The 18,118-nt window shown below is 42.4% G+C and overlaps 1 protein-coding gene across 6 annotated transcripts in view; it reads left to right on the forward strand.

Moving 5' to 3' along the window:
• tet3 (tet methylcytosine dioxygenase 3) overlaps positions 1-18,118 on the forward strand; it is a 63,261-nt gene that overhangs the window by 22,711 nt on the left and 22,432 nt on the right. For 2 of the 6 annotated variants that reach the window (XM_088994831.1, XM_088994836.1), the window contains one exon: positions 15,275-18,065. In XM_088994831.1, the coding sequence (XP_088850957.1) occupies positions 15,275-18,065 (2,791 nt within the window). Of the gene's footprint in view, positions 1-8,078; positions 10,679-11,016; positions 11,420-11,446; positions 12,268-13,545; positions 13,682-15,274; positions 18,066-18,118 lie in introns of those variants that run through there. The other 4 variants (XM_088994835.1, XM_088994832.1, XM_088994834.1 and 1 more) reach the window with 4 other exon arrangements.

The following is an 18,118-nucleotide window of genomic DNA, read 5'->3' on the forward strand; positions in this document are numbered from 1 at the left end:
ACCGACACTTTTGCTCAACATCAAGAAAAATGACTTCAAATGACTTCAAATGACTTCAAATGACTTCAAATGACTTCAAATGACTTCTACATGCCCAGCTCCTACCATGGGCACAGGTACGAAAAGTGACTGAAGCTTTTAAAGGACAACCGACACTTTTGCTCAACATCAAGAAAAATGACTTCAAATGACTTCAAATGACTTCTACATGCCCAGCTCCTACTATGGGCACAGGTACGAAAAAGGTACGAAAAGGTACAAACCTTATGTTCGCAGGTACGAACAAAGGTACGAAAAGTGACTGAAGCTTTTAAAGGACAACCGACACTTTTGCACAACCGACACTTTTGCACAACTTGTTTTCTATCAAGAAAAATGACTTCAAATGACTTCAAGAGCTGAACTGTACATGGGTACAGTTCAGCTCTTGATATCACCTGCTTAAATGACAAATTAATTCTTATTTTCACTGGTATTGATCAACATCAACAACCAACCAGAAGACCAAGAGAATGGAAAAAGTACGAAAATAATGGTAAAAAATTGACATGAGGCATCAATTATGTGAAAATTAGCACATTGAATTTCATATCATCACTGTCAGACAGAAAACCTCTTACAATCAAATGTGGTCATTTTTTTCACACAAACCTATCCTATTAGTAGTCCCTAAGTGGGTCCGTTTTTTTTTCTCAACAAATTATTGAGCAATCTAAAATACAAATGTACAAACCAATTCAAAATACAACTTTAAAGGGCAAACAAATATGCATTTTTGCACATACAGGGATTCAGTAGGGGATAGATATTGGGGAACACGCTGCCAAACTATGTCTTTTTTATATTAACCCTTACAGCTGTGCTTAGACGTTCCCATACATGCCATGAGCAATGAAAAACCAAGGCTTTTAATCATTTCCTTGAATTACTACTGGCAGTAAAAATGGTTGGATTGCTGGTCCATTTTCAACTTTTTTTTCCAAGATGGAATATTCATACAGTGAAATAATGATACATTGTAAGACATATATTTTTCCAACAGCTTTCCAAGCAAGCATTGGGCCATGCGTCTTCTCTATTCAACAGAGGCCGCAATAAATGTAAAATTAGAACTTTAACTACACTTAGTTTTTATCGTATTTCACTGGAACATATATTATTTTATTTGAACCACTTTTATCCTCTCACGAGGGTCGCGGGCATGTTTTCCAGTTGGCAGGCAGAGTACATCCTCAACTGGTTGAAAGCCGGACATATAGACAGACAACCATATACACTCACCGTCATGTCTAGGGAAAATTTAAAGCAGGGGTCGGGAACCTTTTTGACTAAGAGAGCCATAAAAGAAATGTTTTTCAGCGAGAGCCACGCGCGCGCGCGCACATACACACACACACACGCAAGCATGCACGCACGCGCGGCCACTTTTCAACAAAATATCAGAATGTATTATTTAAAATAACTTTGTGATAGTACTCACTATTAACATGAATGGTTTTCCGTTCCTCGTGATTGGTAAAAATACAGGCAAACGATCGGAATGAAATTCAATTTGCCGGTCCAGAGGTGAAGTTACTGCTAGCTATCCTGCACACGGCTCATAAGCTTCCACACTTGCTATCTGCAATATACTTCTCGCAGAAGTATGTTGATGCTAACGTTAACATGGGGCTTATTAAAATGTCACTGACATTCGACTGTTTCATCGATTGTATTGTTTCATTGCAAATTAAAATCAGAACATTTTCTCTCCTCAAAGGCTAATGCTCCGGTGCATTGAAGCCTTACCTGTTTCATCATGACGGACAGTATCACCCAATCAAAATGGCACTTTCGGCCAACCTAGGTCAGTGTCATCCAATCAAAATTGCGCTTTCCGCCAACTGCAACCCCAACGGGAAATGAACGGTGAAAAAAACGAGAATATGTATTGAGTTTTATCGGCGAGCCATATGCAATCATCAAAAGAGCCATATATGGCTCGCGAGCCATAGGTTCCCGACCCCTGATTTAAAGTACAGTGGTACCTCGGTTCTCAACCATAATCCGTTCCAGAACCTTGTTCAAAAACCGATTTGTTCGAACACCGAAACCATTTTTCCCATTACAAATAATGTAAATCATTTTAATCCGTTCCAACACCCTGAATGTTTACCTTTTTAGTACAGTATTTTATACATTATTTTATGCATGAAATTGCACATTAAAATGCTGACCATTCCATAAAAAGCAATGTATAGCTCAGAATGTGTTAAGCAAAATGGCAAAGACACAAATAACAAACATAAATGTAACCCAGGCTAATTGTACGTTCGTAAAGAAAAGAATTATGAATATGATTTTTTTACCTTGTGGTGGTCAGCAGAAGGCGCAGGTGGACGTAGGAACGAAATTTAGTCCCCATTCCATAAAAACTTCGGGGAGCTCTTCTGTCTGAGGGGTGCTCACACGTTCAAATCTCTTTGCTACGGAGGACTCGGCTACAGGATGTTCTTTTCTCTTCAAATATCTATCCAATGACACTTGCTCTCACTCCCATAGCCACATCACTAGATTTCACAGCCTCCTTATTCTTTAATATCGTACTGATCGTAGATTTCGCCATGCTGTATTCCCTACCAGGGGTTCTCAATACGTCGATCGTGATCGACCAATCTATCTCCATGGTACTGTTGGTAGATCGCAAGACAAGGTTATGTGACATTGTCAGGACGCTTAACAAATCAAGTGGAGTTGTTTTGAAAAAAACTCGACGTCAGCCAATCAGCCTTCCCTTTATTTGATTGATACACCGGAGAACCAGTCAAATGACATCTCATTGAGAGACTCATTGCGAGCTCAAATAACGCCCCTTCGTTGCAAAGTGAACAACGATGTCGTTAGGTACATCCAAATTTTTCGCTCGGTTTTTCCGCTTAAACTTAAGATAGAGTATAAAAAAAGTGGAAGACCTGAACCAAGTAAGAAGAAAAAACATATCACTTTCATACGGAATGAGAGGATGACTTTTTTCACGATGACATTTTCAAGTGCGGTTGTCTCGTCTGCCAGTTATCAGAGTGAACTCAGGTAATGGCAAACAATTGACACAATTATGTTGTGTTGTGCAACATATGCGGATATACATCAACATAAATTGCAATAATCTTCACTATATTTCTCAATAAATATAATGAGTAGATCATTTTGACTTGGTCTTTCAAAAGTAGCTCCCTTGCTGAAAAAAGTGTGAGCACCACTGCCCTAGCCAGAAAAGACACTCGCACACCTCCTTCATATTTTGCTATTATTTCTTTCTTAAATGCAACAGTTGTACGCACTACTTTTCTTTTTTAACTTGTAGCAGCACTTACTTTCTTTGGAGGCACGATGATTAGGGGCTAAAACTCTTTGTACACCTGTATTAAATGCAAGAGCAAATCGCAGCACGTCCTCTAGCGACAACAGTTGGTCACGAACAGAGCGATACACCCGTACGCCGCTCAGCATCCCACCCTCGCGTACGACCTCACGCGTCTTACCGGCGTTCGAACTCCGATTGTTGTTCGAACTACGCAGCATGAATATCTCGAATATTTTGTTCGGACTCCGATTTGTTCGAACTGTGAGTCGTTCGAAAACCGAGGTACCACTGTATTCACCTAAAACTACCATGTATGTTTTGAAAGTTTGAAAGACATCGCAGATATAACATTTATAAAGACGTGCATGTCGCACTTCTTCCAAACTTGTTGCATGTTACAACCATATGACATACATAGCAGCATTTTCGTTTGGAGAGACAGAAACCCATCAGAGAAATGCATTTATTTTAGTTTAATGTGCTAAGTGAGTGGCAATGTAGTGGCTTTTATATATACTGTACATCTCGAGATGTTGCTCATCATGGTCCAAGAAATCTGGAGGTTTGTGTGAACCCATGCAAAATTTGAGGCAACTGGCGCACTGCCTATTGAAACCACAATGGCAATAATTATGCTTGAGGCAGAATAATGGATTATTTTTTTCCCTGTGTGCATATCAAATACATTTTGCAGTCTGCTGTGTAGTCAAGCATATCATTCAAAGCTTGACTTCCAAATGAGGAGAGTAAACATCTGAGCACAATGGTTTGTGCTATGTGCAGCCTGACTGCCTCTGGTCCCCTCCTCCAATATACCCACTGATCCTCAGTGAACAAACCAATACTGTATCCATACGAGCATGAGTCTATGCACTAATGTGCATGTGAAACAAGAAAGAGGTGATCCATGCATATGTTGTCTGCAGTGTGAATTTTTTTGTTCCCAGTTTTGCAGCATTTGCTCTCGTGCATGTCCGCGCCTGCAATGAGAAACAGATTTTGGAAGAAAAGCTAGAATGTAATGAAACGGAGCAAAAGAGCAAAAGCACATAAAGGGGGTAGGGTAGAAGGGAGATCAGATGACCTTGATGCCATTAGACTTCAGGGCAATGAGTCTTGTTTTGTGGAGGAGGGGCAATTGTGTATGGAGGTCAATGGAATCGGTAGTGGAGAAAAAAATAGGTTCTGCTGACACTATGAACAGGGGTGAAATTTGGATGTGCTTGACATGACTGTGATGCTCACGTGAGGTTTATTACCTACGGGGAAAGGCTACAAACAATTGAAACCTGTATGTCCAAACTTAGTGATGAAACGCTCTTTAGAAACTTTAGAATTAGAAACTTTAGAATTCTCAGTAGCAGACACACAAGAAAGCTTGGAAACTAATAGCGACGCTATTTCATACTCAAACCTCCCACCTCTGTTTCACACAAGAACACACACATCTCAGCTGCGGTGGTTTATGTGGTGTTCACCAGCATTTATTTGGAAGAGCGCGTGACTCAGGCTGAGTCATATGCAAGTTTAACCAATTCACTGCTCCGAATTGACTCGCATTGTCAGTCATGCCACCTAACTTACATGTGTGCTGCAGAGAAAACGAAAATGACAGACAAAGAAAAGACAATTGGAGAAAAACAGTGAAAGGAGAGCAGCTTGTCAAAGTGACTGTCAGACCAAATAATATGTTGATATTCCTGCTAGATTACAATCGCTGCCAGGTTACAGCACAGTTGCTGTAAGTCATTTTTATAGTCATGTAAAATATACATGCGGGACATTGCTTGTTTCAAGAGTGATGTAGAAATCTATTGAGTTGTTGATATTATTAATTTGTAAATTGTTTTTGATTTTTTTTAAGTTCGGAATGAAACAAATGAATCTTGTTTTAGTGTTTTAAGATGAGATAACCTTTAAGAGTTCCACAAAGGGCACTTTTCTGTGATAACAAATAAGATAAAACTGCTAATACAAATTCCCTCCCCTTGTGAAATGTATTGACTTTCTGGGTAAAAAAATAAAATAAAGTCAAAATAACTTCCATATTTCTATGTGATTTCCCACTGCTGTTGTTTTTGACAAGCGTTCTATAAATAAACTTCATTGGGTGTAGTTCCTTCTTGTATTTATTTATTTATGTATTTATTTATTCATGTATTATCATGTACAGCAGGGGTGCTCACACTTTTTCAGCATACAAGCTACTTACAAAAACTACCAAGTCAAAATGATCTACGCACGACAAAAATGCAAAACATAATTATTTTCGTTTTAAGGATTATTTGTATGTACAATGTATGTTGATGTACCTTGCATAACTGAATAAGCCAATATTGCACAACACACATAATAACTACATATACATCACATAATGAATAACTATTAACATTTTTTTGTAATTACCTGAGTTTACTTTGATGACTTGCACTGAATTGAATCAGCCAAGGATGCATAGTCCGGACAGTAGCTGCTGACAGCCAGCCTCAAGAACATTTCCAAATGTTCATCATTCATGGTGGAACGGTATTTGGACTTAATGATTTTCATGTAGGAAAAGGCTGTGGTGGAGCCGAATAATGCAGTCAAGGAGGTAGCACATTTCCTCAAGTTGGGGTACTTTTCCTGTGTGAGTAAGTTACAGAACTGTCCAAGTCTCTGAACAAGGAGTCAGCTGCTTCAACGAATGCTTCTTTTACCATCTCTCCGTCTTGGAAGGACTTATTGTTTTTAACGATGGCGTGACTCACCCGGAAAGATGCTTCGGTGGCGACTTTCGCTTTTGTTACGTATGTTGAGTGAAAAATGACTGCTGTCCGGACAACTGGTATTTTAGTTCGTCCACCGTTCTCTTTCTCAGCTGGCTTTTCGGCGTTAAGTCAATGTCGTATTGTCCATGAACAGTCCAAAACGCTCCACATTTTCCCATTCCGTATGAAAGTAATATGTTTTGCCCCCTTACTTGGTCCCGTTTTCTCACTCATTTTGATCACCATATGTTTTAGCAAGGGCTTAAAATCTGAGGTAATTGCCTGACTAGCTTGTAAATTTTGCTGTGTTTAGCGCCGTTGTTTACACATGCACGGCGATTCAGTTGTCATCTGAATGGTTGCCCTGTATGTCAATCAAGTGACGGGACGTTTGATAGTCTGACAAATGTTTTTTTTACTGTCACGCTGCGATCGACCAGTACTACCTCCGCGATCGACCAGTAGATTGCGATCGACATAATGAGCACCCCTGATGTACAGTATGTTGGATGAGTTCAAAGTCCATTGTATCCACAAGGTGATGTCAGGTTAGGTCATTGTAAAAGTATGCTGTTGATTCTGCCAAAGACTTTACTGCCTCTTCATTGATGGAGTGAACATTTGCATTTTCTGTCATCGTTAAGGGTATTCCAAAAATAATTTGAAGGACATTATAATCGATGATGTAACTTGATTGATCAATCTGGGAATTCTGGAGATCACATGGAATTAATAGTTGATTATTTGCATCTATTATTTGCAAACTACGGCCCGCGGGCCACATATGGCCCGTTAGCCTTTTTAATCCGGCCTGCCGAATTTGTCCAAATTATAGTAAAAACAGTGTCTGAAACTCGTGACAAAAAGGTAGTGGACAAAAGGGCAGACAACTCTGAAAAGTTGACTGCCCCGCTTTTCACAACTTGAAACATGATAAGACCAGCAATCGCACAAACGGCACAAAGTATTAAGTTGTTTATATTAATTAAGGCTGTACCTACCTCTAATGTTACCTTGCTTAATTTACGGTAAATGTCCAAGGCTGCAGATTGCGCTGCAGTAGTCATTTGTCACCATGGTGCACAATGCAATGTTTGCATTGCTTGGTACGAGCCACTAAGCCCCTTTCATAACTCTCACATACACTTTACAGTCACGGTTTGATATAAATGTACGTTTTTTTAGCATCACACATGTTGTTAGCTTCTTTTGAATCTTTCTTCTGGGCTGAGGTTCTGTGCATCCATTTTGGAAAATGATATGCAAATGCACAACCTTATAACGCTTGCGAAAGTCCGGAAGAAAGAAGCAGACTTCTGATTGGCTGCCGTGCCGAGTATGCAAATTTCAACTGCAGGTAGCCTATGTCTGTGTGCTTGGCGACGGTCCACGTGTACTGTTTGCGCGTGAAGGCGAGAGCGTCCGTGGCGAGTTTGTAGAGCGCGCGGTCAGGACAAACCATCCATGATTTTGCGGAATTTAACACAAGTAGGTATTATTGAGCTTGAATATTTCGTTGTGTAATAATATGTTTTGAATGTTGAAAGTGATTCAATTTTTCAATAAATGTTGATTTCTTAACTTTGCCCCTTCGATTGAAACTTATTAAAAACAGACGCAATCTTGATAAACCACAGTGCATATGTTATTTTAATCTATTTCCATTTCCTCCTCCCAGTATCTGCGAAATAGTCTGTAAATGCCATATGTTGCATATTCCTTGAGACAAATTTATTAATTGATCAGGGATATTTTTCACATTTGAAAGACAGTTAATAAATTGGGTTGTAGTGTTCTTACTGTGCTGTGCTGTGGTTTGTACACACTACATTTAAAGCACAACCGGCACCATTTTTTTTGTTTCGTACTGAGATTAGAAAAACGTTTTATAGCATCTAAAATACCCAAAACACACAGGCTGATATTTTGAGTCAAATGAAAAAATGACTTCAAAATGAATCCGGAAATGGCCAGTCCCGGAAGGTCCTACTCCCTTGTTCGTGACGTCATGCCAAGATGTCTTGCCTTACTCGAGAATCAAAACAATGGCTTCACATTCGGAGAATATGCTTTCTTGTTACTCATCCAGTTATGAATATGATTCAAATAGTTCTGAAGAGGAAAGCATAAATGTTTGCAATTGATTCAAGGAGTCCTCCCATTTCAATTCGAGCCGTCAATAACAGCAATGTAGCACCCAGAAAATGCAGAAGATGGTGCCCAAGCTCCGTTGGAAATGGTCTGATTTGTCTGATGGAATAGGACCCCGGTTCTATTTTGTGGGTTTTCCCTCCTGAACTGGGGCCATGATTGAGAGGGACGGCCGCTGGGAATTTGTGTCAACTCGTATCAAATAGTAGTCTTGGTGCAACACACAACGATTCACCGTCGTGTTTTCCTTCTAATTTTGCCATCAACACGAAGTTTTCAGACCAAACAAAGTACCGCAAAATGCATTGTGTGTCGCTTTCTCGGTCAGGGGCGTTCCAAACGTGACGTCACATGGGGATTGTCATCAACTCGAAAACAAGACTTCATGAATATTCAGCGCAAGTCTTAAAACGTAAACTATAGCTATATGCGGTGGAATCTTATTAAAATACGCTCAGTCGAAGTCATTTGAAGTGATTTTATAAATTATGGACACAACTTTTCCGGAGGCGTCGGTTGTCCTTTAATGCTTTAGGTTTAGTATTTCCGGCCCAAACATCCCCTCCAAATGCTCCTGGCCCGGCCTATCTGTCAAATTTTAGAACCCATTGCGGCCCGCGAGTCAAAAAGTTTGCACACCCCTGATCTAGACAATGACATGTGTATAGAGATTCAACTCAAGTCTTGATTGATGTTTAATCCAAAGACCATTCAGCACCCTTAAACCTGACATTTTTTCCTCCATCCATAAATGTGAGGTTTCTTGAGTTTTTAGTAACTGAGCTGTGACGGCATAGTTAATCTTTTTATGTTTTGTTTAGATTGATAAGCACGGCACAACTTCATTTTTCATTGAGATGCTTTTGAATTGATATTTTATTTTATTGTTCTCCCAGTCAAAAATGCAATTTTATGTTGTGTCGTAAGCTACACAAACATGCTGACAAGACCGTGAGTTACTTCATGATCACAGTTTCAGCTCCTCTTCGTCAACGTCAGACAATGTTAGCCTTGAGCCAGAATGAAGTGTCGGCTTTAAAAAGAGGAGCTTTGTGTGCCAGGCATGTGATCCAAGACGAGCGTTGAGTCTTGAAAACTGCTGTGTCACTGCAGCCTTGGGAGTGAGCCAGAAGAAGCTTTCATGGAGCATTTCATGGAGGCAAATATATTGGTCGCTGGGAGACGTGGACGGTAATGGCGACACGATGACGCCGATGATGCAACCACAATATGTCATCAACATTTGCTTCCTGCCCACTGCATGCCCGCCGCCTTCCCGCTCGCTCATTGGTCGTCTGTGATCACATGACCTGTGCTCCACTTCTGTCCTTCCCTCGAAAGGCTGAGTTTGCTCTGTTTCGCTTAGGGGATGACGCTTATCTGTTCTGCGCGTACATATAAAAATACACGTGGCAGCAGAGAGGAAGACGATGTACTGTAGAATGGTCGGGACTGGGGAAAGCTGCAGTAAGCTTGACCGAAAAAAGGCTCGGGCAAGCTAACGGAGAGGGAGGCAGACTGAGAAAGCTTGCAGAAAATGACATAGCGGGGAGGTGAAGCGAGAACAAATTAGGGAAGGAAGCCACTTCTGTCAAGGAATGGCAAAAGTCTCCAAATGGCCAATAACGTAAGAGAATGACACTACGCCGCGGCGGACAGCGATCTGTTTTGGAGAAGGCAGCCATGTTTTTTTTTCCTTCTCCTTTACCTGGCTGCAAACCAGCACCGATCGCCAGCGATTGTTGAGAAGAGGAGCGACACCACAAGGCCAAACAGCCAACAAGCAGGCGAAAGGAAACACTTGACAGTGATAAGGGGAGCGATGGTGAGGAGCCAACAACAGACGGTGTAATCTTGGGCCTGGTGGGCAAGACGATGAGGCTCGTGCATTTGCAAATGCAATTGTTGTGTCACGAGAAGAACCAAGTCACCGGTCCTGGATGTTCCGTCATTCATCACGAAGCAAGAGGAACTTCTATATGGGATTCCTGTTTTGTGCTGACGCCGTGTCTCCCTGCTCTAATCCCGCTTTTCATCCTCGCTGATCTCCAAGTGTTATCCGATTTTCCCTGGCCCCTCTTCCGCCATCTACTTCTGTTTCCACATTGACTTCTTTCGTCCGATCTCCGTACCCATGTTGCAGAATGAAAAGAATATATCAAACCTGCGCCCCTCTTTGCCCGTTTCTCCTTTCATTCTTTGCGGAAGGTGCTAGCAAGTCCAACGATAACTTGACACACACTTGTGTGGCTTCACTTCAGGATCGACTGCGGATTTCTTGTGAGGAGTACACGGAGATGGAAGACCCAGCCGTCGTCGCTCTACATCCATCACTGTGGTCCGCGCTGAAAGAGGATGTCATCGGAAAGCAAACAACTATTGCGGGAGCCATGCTGCGGCAATGCAATGTTGCTTTTTCCTGGGGCTTCCACGGGTATGCAAAAGCAATGCTTGAAATCAGACAAAACCAGTCTCGTTCATGTTGGAAATGGACAAACCCAAAGGTTTGGTCAAGCCCTCTGTGTGACCAACGAGAGTGTTTTGGGTGGAGCTGACAGCAAGCAGTCAGTGCTCTTGTTTCCTCGTGACTATAGCCCATAGCGCTTTCTGTTTCTGCTCACTGCACGCTCCTCCATTCCATCGTACGTGCCCGCTGTGGCTCAGATAATGGCCACTCGCTCTGCACACACTGAAGGGAGAGAGAGAGAGAGAGAGAGAGAGAGAGAGAGAGAGAGAGAGAGAGAGAGAGAGAGAAACGAGGTGGGGGGGAGGGTGTTGACTGAGAAGCCGACTGCATGTGCAGCCGAGAGACAGAGAAAGAAAGAAAGAGGATATTGAAAAAGGGAAGGGAGGAGCAGACACAGATAATGAGAAAAGAAAAAGGAGAGAACGGAAAGTGGCAGCCATAAGGCGAAGCAAACAGAATGACGAAGACGCGGGCTGGTTTTGGGGGAGGTGGGTTATTTATGCGTGGCTGACCGTGTGTGAATGCACGCATGTGGATTTTGCTGCTCTCGCTGTCTGGCTGGATGAAATAAGAGGGAATTACAACGCAAGACGCATTCAGATTGCTGGTTTGCTGTTCTGACACTTCAACGTCGCCCATGCTCCTCTCTGCCAGCTCCTCTTCTTTCTGCCCTACGACTGGTATCTAGGTCTGGACGTCTAGCAAAATGTAAGTTGTCCTTGAGCTCTTTTCATATTGTCAACATTTCTGCTTCCTGCTCCGTCTGGGCAGCCTGGCAGCCATGGAAGGGGCGAGGGAAGGGCGATGAGAAGGAGGACCGCGAGATTTAGCTTCAGCTGTCTCCCCATCACCGGCTGAAGCCCCGTTGCAGCATCAATCTTTCTATGCTTTGTCTCCTCCTTCTCTCATTTTCATTGCCAGTGTCAATTGAGCTGACGAGTAGTGTTGGTTAGATTTAAAACGATCCTGTGAGGTATTTCTTCCCCCTCCCAATGCACTTTCGGATGCTTGCCAAGGAGTGTGTGTGTGTGTGTTTGTCTGTCAGTGAGCGAGGACCTTTGGCCATAGTGGAAATATTAGATCAAATAATAGATTGCCTGTGCAGTGGGAGGCACTTTGATAGTGTCACTGAATTTCCAGTGGTGACAATTTCGCCATGTTGAATAACAACAGTCACTGTGTATTGCGTCATAGTTGGTAGATGGCACACAAACAAAATCTTTAGTCCATCTCAATTTGCGTTTCTCACATCGCTTTTGCATCTTTAGACTATGAGGGAACACGAGAGTGTAATTGTGTGTGAGTGTGTGTGCGCGCGTGATAGTGGGATGTTGCAGCCTGTTTCAACACACTGCAGTTCTCATAGCAGCCGCACACGGCCCCCACCCCCTTCCTCTTTCCCGTCTGATGCTGTCGATAGTGCAGACACGGGGCCTCTCACACACTGCCTGCCGGCTGTTCGCCACCACCCCCACCAACCCCCTCTTTTCTAACCCCAAACCACCTCTTAGCACTACCATCACCACCTCCTGGGATCCTCAGCCAACACACAGCAGGTGATTTCAAAAGATTTCAAACATAATTAAACACTTGAAAGGTTGACGCTAATAATATTGGAATGATCGGGAAGCTGGAAATCGGATGACATACACCCGTATCGAGCAAAAGAAGAAATCTTGAAATCTGAATGAGGTGCAACGAGAAATTTATGTCATTTCATGGGGATGTTCAGATGACATCATATTACTGGCGTGCATCATGAATGAACCATTTAGGTGACCACAAATTTCCACTTTATCTGTTATGTTTCGTGTAGCCTTGCATTACAGTCAAAAATCAACACTGTTATTCGTCACAACTTTGCAGGTGCAAAGACAATCATGTTTGGTCTATCCCAAGTCATTCAAGGAGATAGACATGTTGCAGGTTAGAGACCTTTCAGTCTCAATCCTCACTATTTGGATTTTATTTTTGATTTTTGTCCACTTACTCGTATTTGTCAGTTCCGAAGAATCTTCTTTTCATCATTGACTGTCATACACCGCTCTGACTACCATTGCTTTTTGCACTTCTTTTCGTGTCGAATAATTGAGAACTTTGTTCCCCATTGACATGACAGGATGAACGTGACATGACCCGTCCATAGCGCTTTGTATACACATCCAATTCAGGCAAAAGACAAAATCAGTATTTTAATGTTCACATTACAGTAAAAAATATGATTCATGACCAGTGACGTGCAGTCAGGGGAGGCAGGTGAGGCTGTGCCTCACCTGTAATCATGGAAATATCAAATGAAAAAATAAATTAAACTGTTATATTTATTTAGTGATTTGTACCTTAAAGTTCTTTTCCATTTAACTTCACCGTTTTGGATTTTTTCTTCAAAATCACTGAATTTTCACATTTGCCGTTGAAATACTAAGTAGAGACGAGTGGTGAGGCAGCAGCTGGCTGAGCCTCACCATGGATTGCACAATGACTATGCTAACTGTGCTAGTTTGCTCTGCAGTGAGATCGCATTGCTGTCCATCTGCATATCGCTATTAAAGTGTTCAAACACTTTTAGTATATGAACTAAATTTCTATAGTTTAGCTGGTGCACATAATGTAAAGTCACTTTACATTATAAACAGTGTACTACAGTGTTTATTTTTTTATTTTTATCAAATCTGCGTGCATAGGTGAGGCACACAGTTCTCCTGCCTCATGACAGGGGGCGCTGGTGATTACAGATTCTTCTTGCGCCTCCGTGGCTGCAGAATAATAGAATCAGTTAGCAAGTTAAGTGCAACCATCCACTCATTTTTTGTGTTGCTTGGCCTTATTTTCAGAATGGAGCATCACATATCTAAATTGAAAGAAATAGAGACTTTTAAAACTGAAGAAAAATAAGGAAGGCTTCTACAAAGAAGTTATTGATGCCTTTCTTCAGAATGAGCGGCGCGTGGACTTCATTTATAAGTAAAGGTAACACAATAATCACGTTTTTTTTATTCTTTTTTTTTCTGTGCTACAGTTTATATAATGAATGCTGACATGACATTTTAAACAAAACACGTTAATTGTTGCCAATCAAATGGTGAATAAACTAATCTGTAGAGTTCATATGTTTGTAAATCTGACTGTGAAGATGTCAGTGCCTCACCAGCCATGAACCTCACCGCACGTCACTGTTCATGACATAATGGGCAATATAATTGGCCGTGGTATTTATCATTCTCATTACGCAAATTTGGCAAAAAGTGCGAAAATAGTCTTGTTTTGTTTTTAAGACGTGAGAATTTCATTCAGCATTGAAGATTGTGTCCTCGGTTCCCGTATTTTCAGTTTTGGATTTTATCCAAAAATTGCAGTCCATCTCTAAAAGGTCGTACATAATTGACCCCCATCAGAAAATCTATCAACCAATCGATTGATATATAGATATAGATAGATATTGTGCTGCATACATTATATTTAACCACCAGAGCCACCAAATACAACCTGAATGCTTTTATAATGAAATTATTTCTGTGAGTGAGGTATCTGATGCCTACTTTAGCTATATGGCTAATCGAATACTGAGCTTGATTCTGTGTTTGAGGGAATCATTTTTGATGCAGCTTGTTTGTTGGAACATCCAATTCAGTTCAACACTTGTATTCACCCAAAGTGCTATGGTTCACTATCAGTCTCACATTTTTACTACATTCTGGATAGCAAGCCACTACTAGGTTACTCTGTTAATGATTTGTGTATGTGCTCTTGAATGATCTATGTTGATAATGCTTCTGTTGACTCTTAAACCCTATTTTATGAGTCACGTTTGTGAGATATGTTTTGCTGGTGATTTGGAGTTACAAACCCATACACTGAAATAGTAAATCAGCAAATAACCATAAATTCATAACAATGGTCCTGAGTAATTTGAGTGTCCTTTATCATTCTGGAAAACATTTGTTTCATTTGTTATTCAAATGACACACCGGTTACACGTGCAGTCGGTGATACTGATTCCAACTTTGCACTTCACATTCATTTTGAGTGGAATGTTGGCATAATGACAACTGTAAACTAAAACCGATATGTGTAAAAGCTGAATTCTCATCAGGGCTCCCACCCAACTGAGACAGTAAGTCATCTGAGTCTGAGTGTTGGGGTAGGTTTTTTCCCACCATTTATTAGAAATGTTGCAATCTTGAAAGGCTGCAAAGAAAAGGTCAATTGTTCAATTCCCACAGTTTTGACATACCTTGCCTATGGGTTAATTTCTAACAGACTGTTTTGCATGGTTTAACAATTCAGCCATGGATTGTCCCTTGATACATACCAATAGCATTGTTCATAGATTATGTGTGGTTCCATTTTTCAGTGTAAGCAACACTCTATATTTTACATGTTAACCTATTTAATCCGCCTTTACTGCGCTGGGTTTGTGCTTGTGTATGTAGACGCAAGTATGTGGAAAAGGAAGGTGACATATCTCAGTGATGCATGCATATGAAGTACTAGTGTGTACTGTTTCTTTAGCGGCCATACAGTACGCTTATTGCTCCTTTTTTGTTGTTGTCTGTCTTTCAGACTGTTCACGAAGTCACTTCATTGGATGGCCCCAGCAGTGGAGACCAGATGGAAATTGGGTCACATGACAGCCTTCAGGAAGGCGAATTGAGCCTGGAACTGCCCAATGGGGTTAATTGCTATCCTAATGAAGAGGCCTCTATAGAAACAGAGCAAAAGAGGGCAGCTGATGTACCTCAAAAGCAGTGCTGGGTGCCAACACTTGGCAAAGTTAAACATCAACCATTGCTGAAACATAACAACAGTTATGCAAAACCAAGTAAGCTGGTCCACCATGTGGATATGGAAGATGCTCACAATCTTGTCACTTTTTCTGCCCTTGCCGGCACCTTACCTCCCTCCACCACCTCTTCCTGCATCCAACTGCAGCCTGACATGAGGCAGCTGTATGACAAATTCACCCGGCAAATGGGTGCTGGAGGGCCTTGCGTTGAAAAATCTATGGGGAGTGCAAATACAAGCCACCCATTTGCAGAAGAAATGAAAACCCTGCAGACAGCACTGAACCATGCAAAACATGGTCACAAGCCTCCGAACTGCGACTGCGATGGGCCTGATTGTCCAGACTACCTTGAGTGGCTGGAGAAAAAGATTAAGGTGGCAGCCAGTGAGAATCAAGACACGAGCAAGAGGACTGATTCACCAAATTTAAAACCAAATAACACTCAGGCCTCCCATCTGCAAAATCAGCTCCGTCTCCAGGCGAACGGTGCCCAGCAACACCCGACTTCTGCATATCCCCAGCAGCAACAACGAACAAACGCTGGCCAAGTAGCCTGCTCGAAACTTCCTCCAATTCCCTGCTCTCCCCAGGTGCTTTCAATAGCCAAAGAAAGGAACGTTAGTCTTCAAACTGCTATTGCCATAGAAGCCCTTACACAGTTATCTGGGGCTGGGACTCAAGGTGTAGCTGTGCCAAACCAAGCCCTCCTTACCAATAACCTCCACCATCACCAACATACCCAAAACTTCGCATCTCCACTTCTAAATTGCACTAAATTTATTCCATCCTCACCAGTCACCTGTCCATCATCGCACTCTCAGTCCATCCCTCCAGGATTATACGCTGACCAGCAGGCAGCAATGTCCTGTGAGCACCACAGGCCCCAATCACAGGGCCAGCCTGCCCATGCTTCTACCTCTCCATTTCAAGGACAGGAAAATCCTCAATATTTTGGCCGGAGTCCCAAGCAGCGACTGCATGACACACACGGAGCTGCTGAAGAGCGCCTGTATGACAATGCCGGTACACTTCGCACCACCGCAGACCCGATGTCAGAGCTCAAAGAGCTTCTGGGTGACAATGGTGGGAAGTTCCAAAATTCCCCTTTCAAGCTCCCATCCACACAGCAGCTTCCCGAGAAAAAAGGCATGCCTAGGATAAAGCAAGAGACAGACGTTGGTGATCATTCTGCCTCCAAGGGACACTACAAATTGGATAATGGTCAGTTGCAGGTTCACCACTACCCTGGTACTCCCATCTCTCCTGGTCAGGCAGCCATTAGACACTCAACTCAGGCAGCTCTACAACAGCACCTTCACTACAAGAGGAACCTCTTCTCTAGTCATTCCCCTGGCTTTGGTGCATCGGGCTCTGCACTTTTCCAGAACTTAAAAAAATGGTGGCCTCAGATGGAAGCCAATGCTTTGAATCATCTGAGCATAAAGCAGGAGCTCAAAGAACCCAAGAGGAAAAAAAACAGTCAAGTTTCCCCTGTCATGAAAGCTATGAGCGGGATGGTCCCAGGCCCAGTCCTTCCTAAACCCAAACAGATTATAATCAAGAAGAGTAAGCAAAAAGCCTCTGTGCCAACGTTCCTGCCTAAAAGTCAGATAACTGTGGAGAAAACATCAGTCCTGATGATGGGCCGAGGCAAGACTGCTCATAACCTGCAATCAAATTCACTGTCCCTTTTACCCTCCCACAGTAACGCCACTCAGGTGATTGCTGCAGGTTTTCCTGCTACAGCCCAATCTCAGGTATCAATTTCCAACCTCTCATTAGCTCCCTCTCCCACTCATTCTGCTTTGTCAATGAACAATTCCACACCCAGGGGCGCCATTTCCCCACAAATGGTCGATGGCACTGATGCTAAGTCAGAGGAGGTGTGTAGTTTAGTCCCGAGCAATGCGAGCTCTTCCTCAGCTCTGACCTCTGCATCAATACCAAACACCTCACATTTATCCGGTCTCGTAAACGTAGATCCTAAGTATGAAGAGCTGATACTGCAATTTGAAGCAGAATTTGGCGACTCAGCGTCTGACACACCTTCCAGTGAAGCTATGTCCGAGACAGTTATACTGTCACAGATTATGAATCAGCCACAGACCAGTGCACAGGATGCAACATCACCTACCACCCAGAATCAGCTATCTTCCAATCACATCCCTGAGTCCATCTCCACACCGCATAGGCAAAAAAAGGAGACAGATGCCAACAAAGATGAGTCTGAAGTTCAAAGTGAACAGGATCCCCAGAACGCCACCTCTCAAAATCAGGCCCGCCCACTTGATAAACATCCTCAGCATTGTCATATACAGGAAACTTTCAGCATGCCATCTTCCCCCATGGCTAAACGGATGAAACTCGAATCCTCGGGCGATGTAGCCATTCTTTCCACCACCTGTTTTTCTGAGGAGGACACACCCACTAAGGATAGTTTACCTTTCTCTCCATCTTTGAAAGGGTTCTTAGAATCCCCCCTAAAATTTTTAGACACCCCAACTAGGAGCTTGTTGGATACACCTTCAAAAGATCTGCAGGAAGATATCCCGACCTGCACCTGTATGGGTGAGTTATTGTGTGTCAGTACTTTTAGTTATTTTTTGTAGTAATTTCTGCAC

This window comes from Hippocampus bargibanti, linkage group LG04, assembly GCF_051943395.1.
Source record: "Hippocampus bargibanti isolate YZ-2025 linkage group LG04, ASM5194339v1, whole genome shotgun sequence".
Taxonomy (NCBI): Eukaryota; Metazoa; Chordata; class Actinopteri; order Syngnathiformes; family Syngnathidae; genus Hippocampus; species Hippocampus bargibanti.